This window comes from Phlebotomus papatasi, chromosome 1 (genome assembly GCF_024763615.1).
Source record: "Phlebotomus papatasi isolate M1 chromosome 1, Ppap_2.1, whole genome shotgun sequence".
NCBI lineage: Eukaryota > Metazoa > Arthropoda > Insecta > Diptera > Psychodidae > Phlebotomus > Phlebotomus papatasi.
In genome coordinates this window covers 68,499,760-68,512,594 of record NC_077222.1, presented here as the reverse complement: position 1 = coordinate 68,512,594, position 12,835 = coordinate 68,499,760, and the positions used below count along the sequence as shown (strand labels likewise).

The window sequence follows — 12,835 nt, the reverse complement described above, 5'->3', positions numbered from 1 at the left end:
ACTGATTGGAATTAGTTCAGGCAACTCAGGAATTCCAAGACCTTTCTAACATGAAACAATTCGGTTAAGAAATACGCTCTCTAGTGCCTTAGGAACGATTTAACGGTACTTTCAAACATGGACTAAGTGTCCTAGTGAGCATAGTTAGCTGTGAAAAGTAGTGTTTTCAGCATATTTTTACTGGGTCGATCAGCTGACCGGTCAGCAGTTCTCGAACAATAAGTTCTAACCAAATATATAGAAATGGCACTACCTCGCGAGCGTTGTTTTAAAGTTAGCAGAATTCAGCTGAAAACACATGTTTTCGGCTGAATTGAAATCAATTAGCATTTGGTGCTCGCTGGAATCCACCTAGGTAATATCTAAAATATATCCAAAAATGAAAAAAAAAATGCACGACGCGTTTTCGAGCAATCTCAAAAAATGTGGTTTTGGGGAAGGATAGGTCGGGGGGAATGAAAGACATGTTAATGGTTCCAGGGTTGACTTATGAGGGGGGTCCCACGAAGATCCCAAGTCGCTATCTCCAACCGTTTGACCTCTAGAGCTGGCGAAAGCCTACGGACAAGCGGACGAACAGCGTGACGTCAAAAAACTCTTAAACTTTAGATTTCCAAAATACGACTTCTTAGGGGTAAGGAGTCTAAATATCGCGGGATTGTATATACTTATTCTCTCTGTGGAGTTTCAACAATAAAAGTAGCTCAATATTCAGTTAGTACCTTAGGTCATTTACTAATACAACCGACGATTTGTCTTTTATATTTTCACATTTCATGTCTCTGTTGCACATTTTGCACAAATTTGCTGTTCAAGCATGTGTGAAGAAAAGAAATATAGGAGAGAGACTCACATGAGAAATTCATCTTAGAGTGCTCAAGAGGGACAGAGAAGAACAGGCACATTATTTCAACGAAACGGAAATTGCCAATGGTGATAACAATTTGCCAGTAGCATTTAATTGTATCATTCTACATACTTTTCCCTCCTCCTCACGCTTTAACTTTATACATATTGCAATCTTTTTTCCACCCAATTGACATGGAAGATTTTTTCCTTGAACACCATTCTATGTCCCATCCCTCCTTCCCATTCATACGATGCAGTATTAATGATGTTCAACCGGAATTTACACCATAATGAAATTCTTCCCTATATGTCCTCTGGAATTTTCTCCCCCACATTTTTAACCAAAGAAACACTTAGACAAAATACATTTTTCATTCAAATAATTCACATCAAAAGCTTCAGCCGTGTGTCTGATTTTGATAAATGGACATTCTTGAAGATTACTTGCTCTCTCTCTCTCATAGAAAATTTTTCACGTTATCCCTCATTTGTCGCCCTTATGAATAATCACGGTGATAAAGTATTAAAGGAGATATGATGTACTAAAATTCAATTCAGATTTAAGCAAAGAGCTAGGAAAATCCATGCTAGCCTGTCTCCTCCCCAAAAAAAGAGAAGCAATTTAAAATTGCTTGCAGGAAAATATTTATTGAACTCATGGGGAAACCCAGACATGAAGTTAGAGGGTGTTTATGACGAAGGGGTACAAATACAACACACAGAAATATATATGCTACAAACATTCCTGTAACTGGCATTATAGATTTTTTACCCCTCACTCCACACCACAAAACTTTCTTTTGCAACAACAAAATATAATGCCCCCAACATTGTTCTGCCAATTGCAAGCATTAAGTTAATTCATGAAAAATCAATATCTACTCAAAAAGAGACACTATAGCGATAAATATAAACCTGTAAAGCACTTATTACAATAAATTCGACACTTTGACAAATTGATGAGAAAAATTTCTGACAGATTGTAAATCTCTCTCAATAAAATGATTTTTTTTACTCCATAGAATCAGTGTGTCAAAAGCAAGAGATTTGAATAAATTCTATCTCGTCGGCATTCATTTAAAAATTGGGATGATAAAGTTGAAACTCCCGTAAGGAATAACAGGGTTAATCTAAATGAGTCAATAAAGATTTCCAATGCGAATGAATAATGCTGACAATTCATTTAATTAAGAGATTATTTAAAGATATAAGGTTAATGTCACGCCTAAGCTAAAAAAAATAAATGCATAGAATCTTATTTTCTTATTTCAAAATTAGGTAATTTTTAATAGACAACAAAACGAAAAAGTGAGGTTAGATTGAACGTAACCTATATATAAATTAATGTATATTTGGAACGGACAATGTTTTCCAATTTACGTCTCTATAATAAATATTTTATCGTAACTTGAACCAAAATAATTGAGTCAGGACAAAGAGCCAAGCAATTTTTCATAGCTTTAGTGTGCAATATATTCCGCTTTCAACTATGAGGCGCAGAATTTTGATCTATTAGAGAATAATAAAATTACAGGTTATGTCGTTTTAAAACTTTAGGTTATTCATCGCATCGAGGCTTAAAAAAACAGGATATTACCCAAATTCTAGCCTCGTTAAAAGCAATGTTTTCTTATTGAACATTCGCTAATCTGTTCCACCCCTCGGAACTAAATTAATTTGTTTTTGAATCTACACCTACAAAAAATTGAGCTCAATTTCCTTGTTTGTTGATGATAATAATTTAAAATTTGAGGTTATGTTTGTAGGAATGTCTTGGAATTGACTCTGAAAAATTGCCTTAAGGGCCTGAAGAGACGAAGGATCGAGATGTGTGGTCTGCTAAGCTGAGTGCTTCAAGCCCGCGTCCCGGGATAGAGATAGGCCGTTGCGATAAATGAGGTTAGGTTTTGTTGAATGAGATTATATATTTTGTTTAACCATAAAAAATAAAAATTGTTGCGAAAAATAAGACATTTTCCATCATAATTATAATTTTACAACTCTTTTATTTTAATAATGTATTGTTCTGTATTCTTTGGTGGAAAACTTAATAAATTTGAACTACTGAGGAAAAAATAATAACTACAAACATTTGATAAATCCCCACCAATAAAAGTTTTCATTCTTAAATCTTCATCCTTCACATTAAATTGCTGATAAAAATTTCACCCGGACATGAAATCTAAAGGAATTTTTACCACAACTACTTTACTAGATTTTTGAGGTTATGTCAAACACAACCTCAAATACCTAACATCTTAAATAAATAATAAAATGATAAATAATGTCATTTTCATGAACTTTCTGATAAAACACGGTAATATATTATATAATATTTCTTTTTACCAAAAATAATTTTTAAGCATATTTTCAAGGTTATGTTTGACATAACCCTAAAATTGAAAAAGAAATTGTTAGAAGAAAATCTTCTCAATAAATTAACTGGACCACTCTGTATTTGACAAAAATTGACATGAAAAATAAAATTATTAAAATATTCAAACCATAAAATAACCCAGTGACATATTTATAAATCTTTTTTCTTACATCTTTCTCTCTTTCTTATCGAAATATTTCATCTACTATGAATTCTTCCACTAAAGAACCCTTCCTCCACTCCTCAAAAAACACTCACTGAAAAGTTTTATTTTACCAAACACGTATTCAAAATATTCCCCTAACTTTTCTCTATTTATTTTTTCACCCACAAGTAGCCAAACAGAATGTCGATTGAGAATATTACCTAAAAGGTAGTTCAATATTGTATATAAAAGTCTTGACATGAAATGTTAAGTAAACTTACCCGGTGATTCAATGGATATTACTTATTGATGAGCTTGTCTTCCCTTTTCAAACCATTTTCATTGTGAACTTGGACAATGAATTTTTCAGATACAAAAGTGAAAATGATATGTTTTGTAACCAATTTCTAAGTGATTCATACTTTCATACATCACAGTCACGCACAAAAAAGAATCTATAGGGAAAAATCATTTGAAAAAAAGGATACATAAATCTCATCTCGTTGATATCGTATTTTGAGATTACGATTGATGCCATTTTCATCAATATCCGATATGCATGTCATATCAGGAACTCCTTTATCCGGTGTCGAACCCATCCGACCTGAAAGTAAGAACACACAATTTGTTAGTTTGTAAACATATTTGCGACACACTGACTGGTGAAAGACATAACACAATTTTCTTCATGTATACTTGATGGTAAGACCAAATATATATGTGCCACCCTCCCATCATATGCTTAACGTCATTTCCCTTCCAATATTTGTGGTTTCAATTTTACACGAAAATCAATTTACTCTTTTTGCCTCTTCTATACGTTCACATCTCTGCCAATTCAATAAAAAGCCCTAACGTATGATGATATAGATGAGAGAGGATGGTAAAATATCAATATGAATGGCTTTTTTCCGGAAGGCAGATAGGAGGTATTTAAAGTAAGTATTGAAATTATGCAGACACATCACCTGACTGAACTATTTGGCATCCAATGAACTCCTCTCATTTTATAGCTTCATTTAGCTTTTAATCTATTTATGGCATCAAATTAATACGAGATGCTCTTAAAATTTTCTCCAACTCACTATGCTGAGTGATCTATTAATAAGCACCACGGGATTCTCCAGATACCCAGCACCAACTTCTCTATTATGGAAATAGTTTTAGAATAATGTCTATTTTTCTGGGTGAAATACTGCCCAATAACTATAGAAAAATACTGTTTATTGATAACCCAAAACGCCATAAAATAATTAAAATAACTTTTTTACAACTCTATACTTCCTTTCTCAGTTTTATCGTTCCGGTATCTTCTAGAACAAGAAAACTTCAATTATATTTCCTTTCTCCTTCCCAGTTTAACTAAAACTCGCATAATGTCCCTCAACTTTCAACTATTATAAATAAAACCCCATAAAGGCATTCTATTTCTGAAGTGAGACATACAAGACAAAGACTTCCTCACAATTGAACCACTCTTTCTTTGGTTCACAGGGAAAATTTTCCATGAAAATCACGCTGCGAAGCTCTTAAGATCTTTTCGACAATCAGTTCACAATCAATTGTCCTGAAAATTGTTCACAACCACTTCTATTGCTAACATTTTTCTTTTAAATAATAAAAAAAAGGTTCCCACCCTTATACCTACCAAAAGAACAACATTTATTTCACTCCTTAAGCACGTGCTACGTATGCCAGTTTGTGTGAGGGCAGGAGAGAAAAAAAGGAGGTTCCTGATATGCCCACAACGATAGTGAAGAACATCATCATCTGTCTCAATTACAAATCTCATCCTTCACTTCAGATTCAATGTCTCAATTTTACCCTCATTCTCTCTTATCGCAATGAATGAGAATTGAGCTTTTTAATTTATATCAATTTCCATCATCTTCCCTTCTTCCAGTGCTCAGTATTATTTATTTTTTCTAGTTAAGGGGACAATCTACCTTTCGATGGAGATTTACCGTTCTTATATGCATTTAGGTATGTAAAATTATTTTATAATGAACAATAATAGATTTAGATAAATTCAAGCACTCAAAAGAATTTTAAATTACTGTAGGGGAAAATGCCCATGCTTCATACGACCCCAAGCTTCGTAAAATGACTAACTTTTTCCTTTGTTTATCAATAAATGTGACTCACCACACCCATATTTTAAAAACTAGGGCAAAGTGCTCAATTTTCTAAATATATTGCGGAGCCACATTTATTCAGAAACTAGAAAAAATTGGTTATTACGAAGCTTGGGATCGTACGAATCATGGGCACTTTCTCCTATGATATTCGTCTGAACGGTTAAACAGCATTTACGATATTTTTTTATTAACGATAAATGGAAAAATATTCAAGCAACATTTAGATATTTAATTTTAAAATGTTGCTCAAAAATAAAGGTAGACAAAACTATCAGGAAAAATTACATACACATCACTTTGAACTTGAAAAACATCGTAAATCCTTAAAAAAAAGTTCATGTTTCTAATAAAAAATTTAATAATAATGCTTGCACAACATTCCATGAAGGAACTAGGCCTTCCCACAAGGGGATTTCTAGACATGCATTATTATTTTTTCTTGTACGGGATGAGGTTGTCACTGTCAGTCCCATGCCCGTGGAATCAAGTGCAGTGAAGCTCACTGGATGCAATCCGAATACCTTTAACGCCAGAAACAATCCTGGTGACCTAAAAGGGATTCGAACCCGGGACACTTGCATTATAGAGCGAGTGCTGTACCACTTGATAGATAGGAGAGCGAGTGCTGTACCACTTGATAGATAGGAAAGCGATTGCTCTACCAATAAAAATTTTGTTTTGACATAAAAACAGCATGGTAATAACGTTGGGCTCATGTGAACAAGTATTTCATAAGTTTCTGGATGACAATTAATTTGAACCGATTTATATGCCATGCGAAAGATCACTCAAATTAACGTAAGTATAATATAATTGAATTCCAACCGATAATTAGTATTATAATTGGCTTAGAAAAACTTTAATTTTCGGATCATAACAGATCGGTACCAGGTTGTTCAAGTTTGCAAGGTCTCACCAACGAATCCAAATTTGCTGTTTTTTTTTAAGTACACTTTAATACCCCAGCGAGCACAATTACCTTAAAGACCAGTGTATTCAACATATATTTGCCGTGTCGAACAGCAAAAATATGCTGACCGGTCAGCCTCGAACAAAAAGTGTTAACCAAATACATGGAAATGGCACTGCCTCGCGAGTGTCATTTTAAGGTTAGAAGAATTCAGCTGAAAATACATATGTTCTCAGCAGAATTGAAATTGGTTAGCATTTGTTGCTCGCTGGGACAATGTAGCGTAAATGCGAGTGAATTTTTCCTACTGTTCGTATAGTTTTCTTCAATTCTAATGATTAAGAACGGTCCTCACCGATCAGGCATGGTAAAACGGAACGGTAAAGACCATACTCCAGTGCTAGAATTAAAGAGAATGTTACGAACAGGAGGGGTGGGGCAAAATGACACACGCAGGACAAAGTCACCCGCATCTACGCAATTGTTTTACAATAGAACTGATTAGCCTTGTAAAGCCTGTAATTAAGGGGTATTTCGTATATCGACGAAGTCAACCTAATGAACAATCTCCAAAGAAAGACGAGGAGGAGAGAAAAAATTAAGGTAATGTTAACAAAACGAAAGTTGCCTAATATGCGAGGAAGAGGGTAACCCAAAGACCCCATGTCCCTATCTGTTTTTTGGCATGTTTGTCATGTAACACTGTTAAGATCCGAATGTACAAACGGACAAACAGTGTGATGCCGAACAATTCTTCCAAAATTATACCAAAATATTATTTTTTGACAGTGTAGTGTAGTCTAAATGTGTATATATTTATAACGAAAAATAGTGAGGTAATCATTCTACAGTTTGTAAATTTTAAATTGTTATTGAAATTCATTAATTTTAAATTCTACTGATTACACGACTCATTACGTTCACCTCTTCCGAAGGAATAATTTAGTAAATGTTGGCATTCTAAAGATCTAAATTTTCGAGGTGATGATGTTTATCCGTTTCGTTTTTTTTTATTCGTATGCTACCGGTCTATAGAATAAATGCAGTAGACTCTCTCGCAATTGGGCATTTAGGGCAAAATTTCATCCGGTATCTATAGATTTGGGTGTCAAAGCCTTTGTAAATTCCACAAAAAGTGCTCAATTATAAAGAATCACGATAAAATAGAAAGAACTACAGCGAATTTGAGCAAATTAGCTTCAAAATTAAACGTGAAAATTGTCAACAAAATTTTTCTCCCGATTAAAAAAGAACCGATTGAGCGAAAGTCTTATAGTAAAACATATAGTCATCATGTTTTAAGTGACCCCCTCATAATTCGATATCTTCTAGATTACATTTTCCTTACTGGTCATGTCGACTAGGGGAAAATACTCTCCCTTCGAACGTTCATGCCTTCGAATAATGTGAATTTTCTTTTCGTTTTCCTAAGAGACTCACACATTTCTTTCAAATATTAGTTGGATTATCATCAATTGTTGATAATTCTGTGATAATTTAGTGTAAGTCACTTACGAAAACAAAAGAAATTCACATTATTCGAAGACATGAACGTTCGAAGGGAGAGCACTTTCCCCTATGTACAAAGGCTAAAAAATGTCATTTTAAAGTTTTAAGAAATGAATATAACCTCTCTAGATAGCCTATTTCTTCTCAGCCGTTTTTTGTCTCAAGACAACTTAAGTATAAAAAATCAAACAGAAGGACAACAAATCATATTCAAATGTTAGTCGATGACAAACTAAAGGACCATTTCTACTTAATTCCTCAACGACGAAGAGAGTGAAAAGTGATACAAAATGATATTTGATTTAAACGGGTGTTGTTGGCACAGAAAAATAAATTTCATATGCGGAAGGCGCATGTCATGTTGAAAAAGCAGCATGAAAAATATGTTACCCTTACAAACACTCACGCAAAAATGCGTAGTTTTTTTTTTAATGACCAGCTGCCGTCATTTTCGGCAGCTGCACTCCTTCTTTGGCCAAAAACACTCTTGAAGGTAATTCCACCGGCAGCCTCCAATTTGAACAAGTATCGGATTTTCTTCTTGTTGCATCTCCTCCATGTGCTCCAAAACACAAAAGGAGGATATGCCTTCTGACAAAAAACAGATTGAAATCCCCCTCTTTTTTTAAGCAGGTGTTAATTCAAAATGAAAACACCCTGTGAGGAAAAAAAGAATCCTCTACTGAATATCAATTCAGTCTTTTCCTTTCTCCACCGGCTGCATCTTTCAATGTTGTCTTCCATTATTATAGTAAGAGACTAAGAATACAAAATATGCGTGATTAACATGAATACAATAAGAGAAGAGAACTGACACATGCTGAATATGGTATTTTATGTGTACAAATGGCCCGTGACCAGGAGAAAAGAAAAAAATATTTTAGGGGTTGATGGTGCTAATAAGAGATCAACCAAAACTGAAAGATGATGCATTTCAGAGGGGTGTTATCCCTGCACTTTATGAATTCTCAGTTCATTGACCTACATTATAGGAAAATCCCTCAAAAATCCTAAAACCATAAGGGTGACAATAGTGTTAAAGTCACCCAAAAACTGATGGGAAAATAAATGTTTCAAATGTGAGATTAAAACGATGAAAATATACCCAAAGTTATCCCTCCATGTGCAACTCACTTAATCTAATATCAAATACGAGGCGCCTTCGGGCTTCACTCCCCAACACTGTAATTCAGCGATTGAAGCATTTAATTACATTTACTTTAATCGAAATGAATGCGTCACAGAGAGCAGAAAAAAACGAGGCCCTCCCGCAATTTAATTGATAAATCGTCTGAAGACTATACAGAATTTTCGGGTGAAGTTTAATGACCCTCCTTCTTTTAGGTCTATTTTTTACAATCTTTGGCTCAACTGTCTCTGCCAGGGATTGTAAAACTATTTCCTCTAAACGAAAAGACATTTGAATGAGTAATGGAAAATATATTCAAACATTTTCTCAAAAGATGTGACTTTTTAGAATAAAAATCAAATTTATTTGCATAGATAAGCAATTTCGGAATTTATGCTTTCGATCAAAGCAAAAAGAAACTATCATTTTTATAGTTGTTAAAGACAGTATTTTATCACAAAACATCTATTAACGAACCTCTGTATTTTTTTGGCATAACGGATAAATATTGGCTATCTCCAATTATTTTACTTTATTTATTTTACTTTTTATTTTATTTTAGGTCGACTAGGTCAATCATTTAAATACATTTTTGCTAAAAAGTGCGAATTTAGTGAATTTCATTAGCGCGAAAAATTTCCTTCTTCAGTAATTAATACATCGATTTGAGATAATGTCACTTGCATTTTACTGAATTACTGAATGAAATCAAAAATTACATCTCTTTCTTTCTAAAATGTTTTGTATGTCTATCACTCTTTCAAACTCTTCTTCTTCTTTTGAACATCACAACGAATTCAAATACAGTAAACTCTCGCTAATTCGGCTCTTTTAAGCTCGGGCTACTTTATAATTCGTGCGGCAGTTAAATTCGAAAAAAGTTTGTTGACAGTTTTCAAGTTCGATTATGATTATCAAATGAAGCAAATATGCTTAAATTTGTCATGATTTGTTTTAGATTTGATGTGATTTTGCATTATTAAGATGTTTTCATGAAATTTATAATAGCAATGAGGATATAAACTCAATATGAGTATGGAGATGAACAAAAAATCGTTGCATTTCAAACAACTTGCTGCTCGAATTTCTCTCTAATTCAGTTGACATTTCGGTCCCAAATGCCCGAATTTGGGAGAGTCTACTGTAATTCATTTCAAGTGCGAAAGAGAGCGATAAACATATGCAAAACATGTCAGAAAGAAAAGGATTTAAATTTTGATTTCAATAAATTTTCCTAATCAAAAAGCTAAGCCCAAGCAATAAAAAATATATAATTTTACTAATTACAACTGACAAAACTAATCTATTTTTAACTGGTCAAAATGAGTAACACTATATTGGATATTAAAATTTTATAAAATTCTGTCTCATATGATTTTTCGAATTTACAAGAGTTACATTAATAATTTCCCTTTACATGATTTAGAATTTTGATTTTTCGTTTTATATGCAATAAATTGTGCAATATTTATCAATTTCATAATTTAGCAAAGCACTGCATAATGAAAATTTAAACATGGATGTAAATCAACAAAACAATACACACTATTCAATTCAAATACCATACACAGAGAAAAATATGCCACTAAAAATAAGAAAAATCACTCTAAAAATAGGCTAAATTTTGCTCCAAGCAACTAACTTTCTTATTTTTAGAAATATTTCTCAAAATTTCCTAAAATGACAGTACTTGATTTAAGAAAATATTTCTTAAAACTTTCTAAAACTACTCCCTGAATTTTAGTTCATATGGGATTGATTTTAGAAAATGTCCGGTTGATCTTAGAAGTTTTATAGGATCAATCCTAGAAACCTTCAGTTTGATTTTAGAAACTAAATACTTACCTCTAGAAATTTTCGGTTCGATCTTAGAAATTTCGTGGGATCAATCCCAGAAACCTCCTGGGTTGAATTTAGAATCTATATACTTACTTTTAGAAATTCTCGAGTTGATTTTAGAAAATATCTGAGATCAATTCCAGAAACCTCCCGGGTTAAATTTAGAAACTATATGCTTGTTTTTAGAAATTTTTGGGTTGATTTTAGAAAATTCGTAGGATCAATTCCAGAAACCTCTTGGGTTGAATTTAGAAACTATATACTGATTTTTAGAAATTTTCGGATTGTTTTTAGAAATTTCATAGGATCGATTCCAGAAACCTCCTGGGTTGAATTTAGAAACTATATACTGATTTTTAGAAATTTTCGGATTGTTTTTAGAAATTTCATAAGATCGATCCCAGAAACCTCCTGGGTTAAATTTAGAAACTATATGCTTGTTTTTAGAAATTTTTGGGTTGATTTTAGAAAATTCGTAGGATCAATTCCAGAAACCTCTTGGGTTGAATTTAGAAACTATACACTGATTTTTAGAAATTTTTGGGTTGGTTTTAGAAAATTCGTAGGATCAATTCCAGAAACCTCCTGGGTTGAATTTAGAAACTATATACTTATTTTTAGAAATCTTCGGGTTGATTTTAGAAATTGCATGGGATCAAATTTAGAAATTCTCTGGGTTGAATTTAGAAACTATATACTTATTTTTAGAAATTTTCGGATTGTTTTTAGAAATTTCATAAGATCGATCCCAGAAACCTCCTGGGTTAAATTTAGAAACTACATACTTATTTTTAGAAATCTTCGGGTTGATTTTAGAAATTGCATGGGATCAAATTTAGAAATTCGCTGGGTTGAATTTAGAAACTATATACTTATTTTTAGAAATTTTCGGATTGTTTTTAGAAATTTCATAAGATCGATTCCAGAAACCTCCTGGGTTAAATTTAGAAACTACATACTTATTTTTAGAAATCTTCGGGTTAATTTTAGAAATGTCATGGGATCGTATCCAGAAACCTCTTGGATTAAATTTAGAAACTACATACTTATTTTTAGAAATCTTCGGGTTGATTTTAGAAATTGCATGGGATCAAATTTAGAAATTCCCTGGGTTGAATTTAGAAACTATATACTTATTTTTAGAAATTTTCGGATTGATTTTAGAATTTTCATGGGATCGAATCCAGAAACCTCCTGAGTTTAATTTTGAAACTATACTTATTTTTAAATAGTCTCGGGTTGATTTTAGAAATTATATAAACATTCTGGGTTTAAATGAGAAACTATATATGTACTTATTTTTAGAAATTTTCGGATTGATTTTAAAATTTTATGAGATCAATTTTAAAAGACTCTTGGGTTGAATTTAGAAACTAAATACTTAGGTTTAGAAATTTCTAGATTGTTTTTATAATTTTTTCCAAAAACAATTTTAGATTCCTTCATGATTAATTTTAGAAACAGGATATTTAATTTTGATAATTTTCGAATTAATTTTAGAAATATTGCAGGATCAATTCTAGAAGACATACTGGATGATTTTGGAAACTCAAAACTTATTTTTAGAAATTTTACAAAATCAATCACAAAATTTTGAAGGATAATTTTTAGCAGCAAAGTGTATTTGATCTGTGAAGTTTCAGGGGTAAGCCTCTGCCCTTTTCCAATATGTTTCTTTTTTTGTTTGCTTTTTTCATAATTTCGAAATTCAATTAATCAAAAGGTTTATTCTTTGATAATAATTGATGTTATTTTTATTCATTTACTAGACAAATTCATATTAGAATATAAAATTTACAACGACAAGTTTGAACTCGAGACTTTATAATCGTGCAGTATTGGTGAGAATTTCCCTTCCCATTCAGATGGAAGAGATGAAGTGTCAATAGTAAATAGTAAAAATATTAATCTAATGTTAATAGTTCAAAAAATAATAACA

General features: G+C 32.3%; 1 protein-coding gene across 2 annotated transcripts in view; it reads right to left on the bottom strand.

Moving 5' to 3' along the window:
- Nucleotides 1–12,835, bottom strand: part of LOC129798661 (myosin-I heavy chain) — a 101,351-nt gene that overhangs the window by 58,914 nt on the left and 29,602 nt on the right. For both annotated transcript variants that reach the window (XM_055841931.1, XM_055841940.1), the window contains exon 2: nucleotides 3,860–3,975. In XM_055841931.1, coding sequence (XP_055697906.1) covers nucleotides 3,860–3,975 — 116 coding nt within the window. The remainder of the gene's footprint in view (nucleotides 1–3,859; nucleotides 3,976–12,835) is intronic.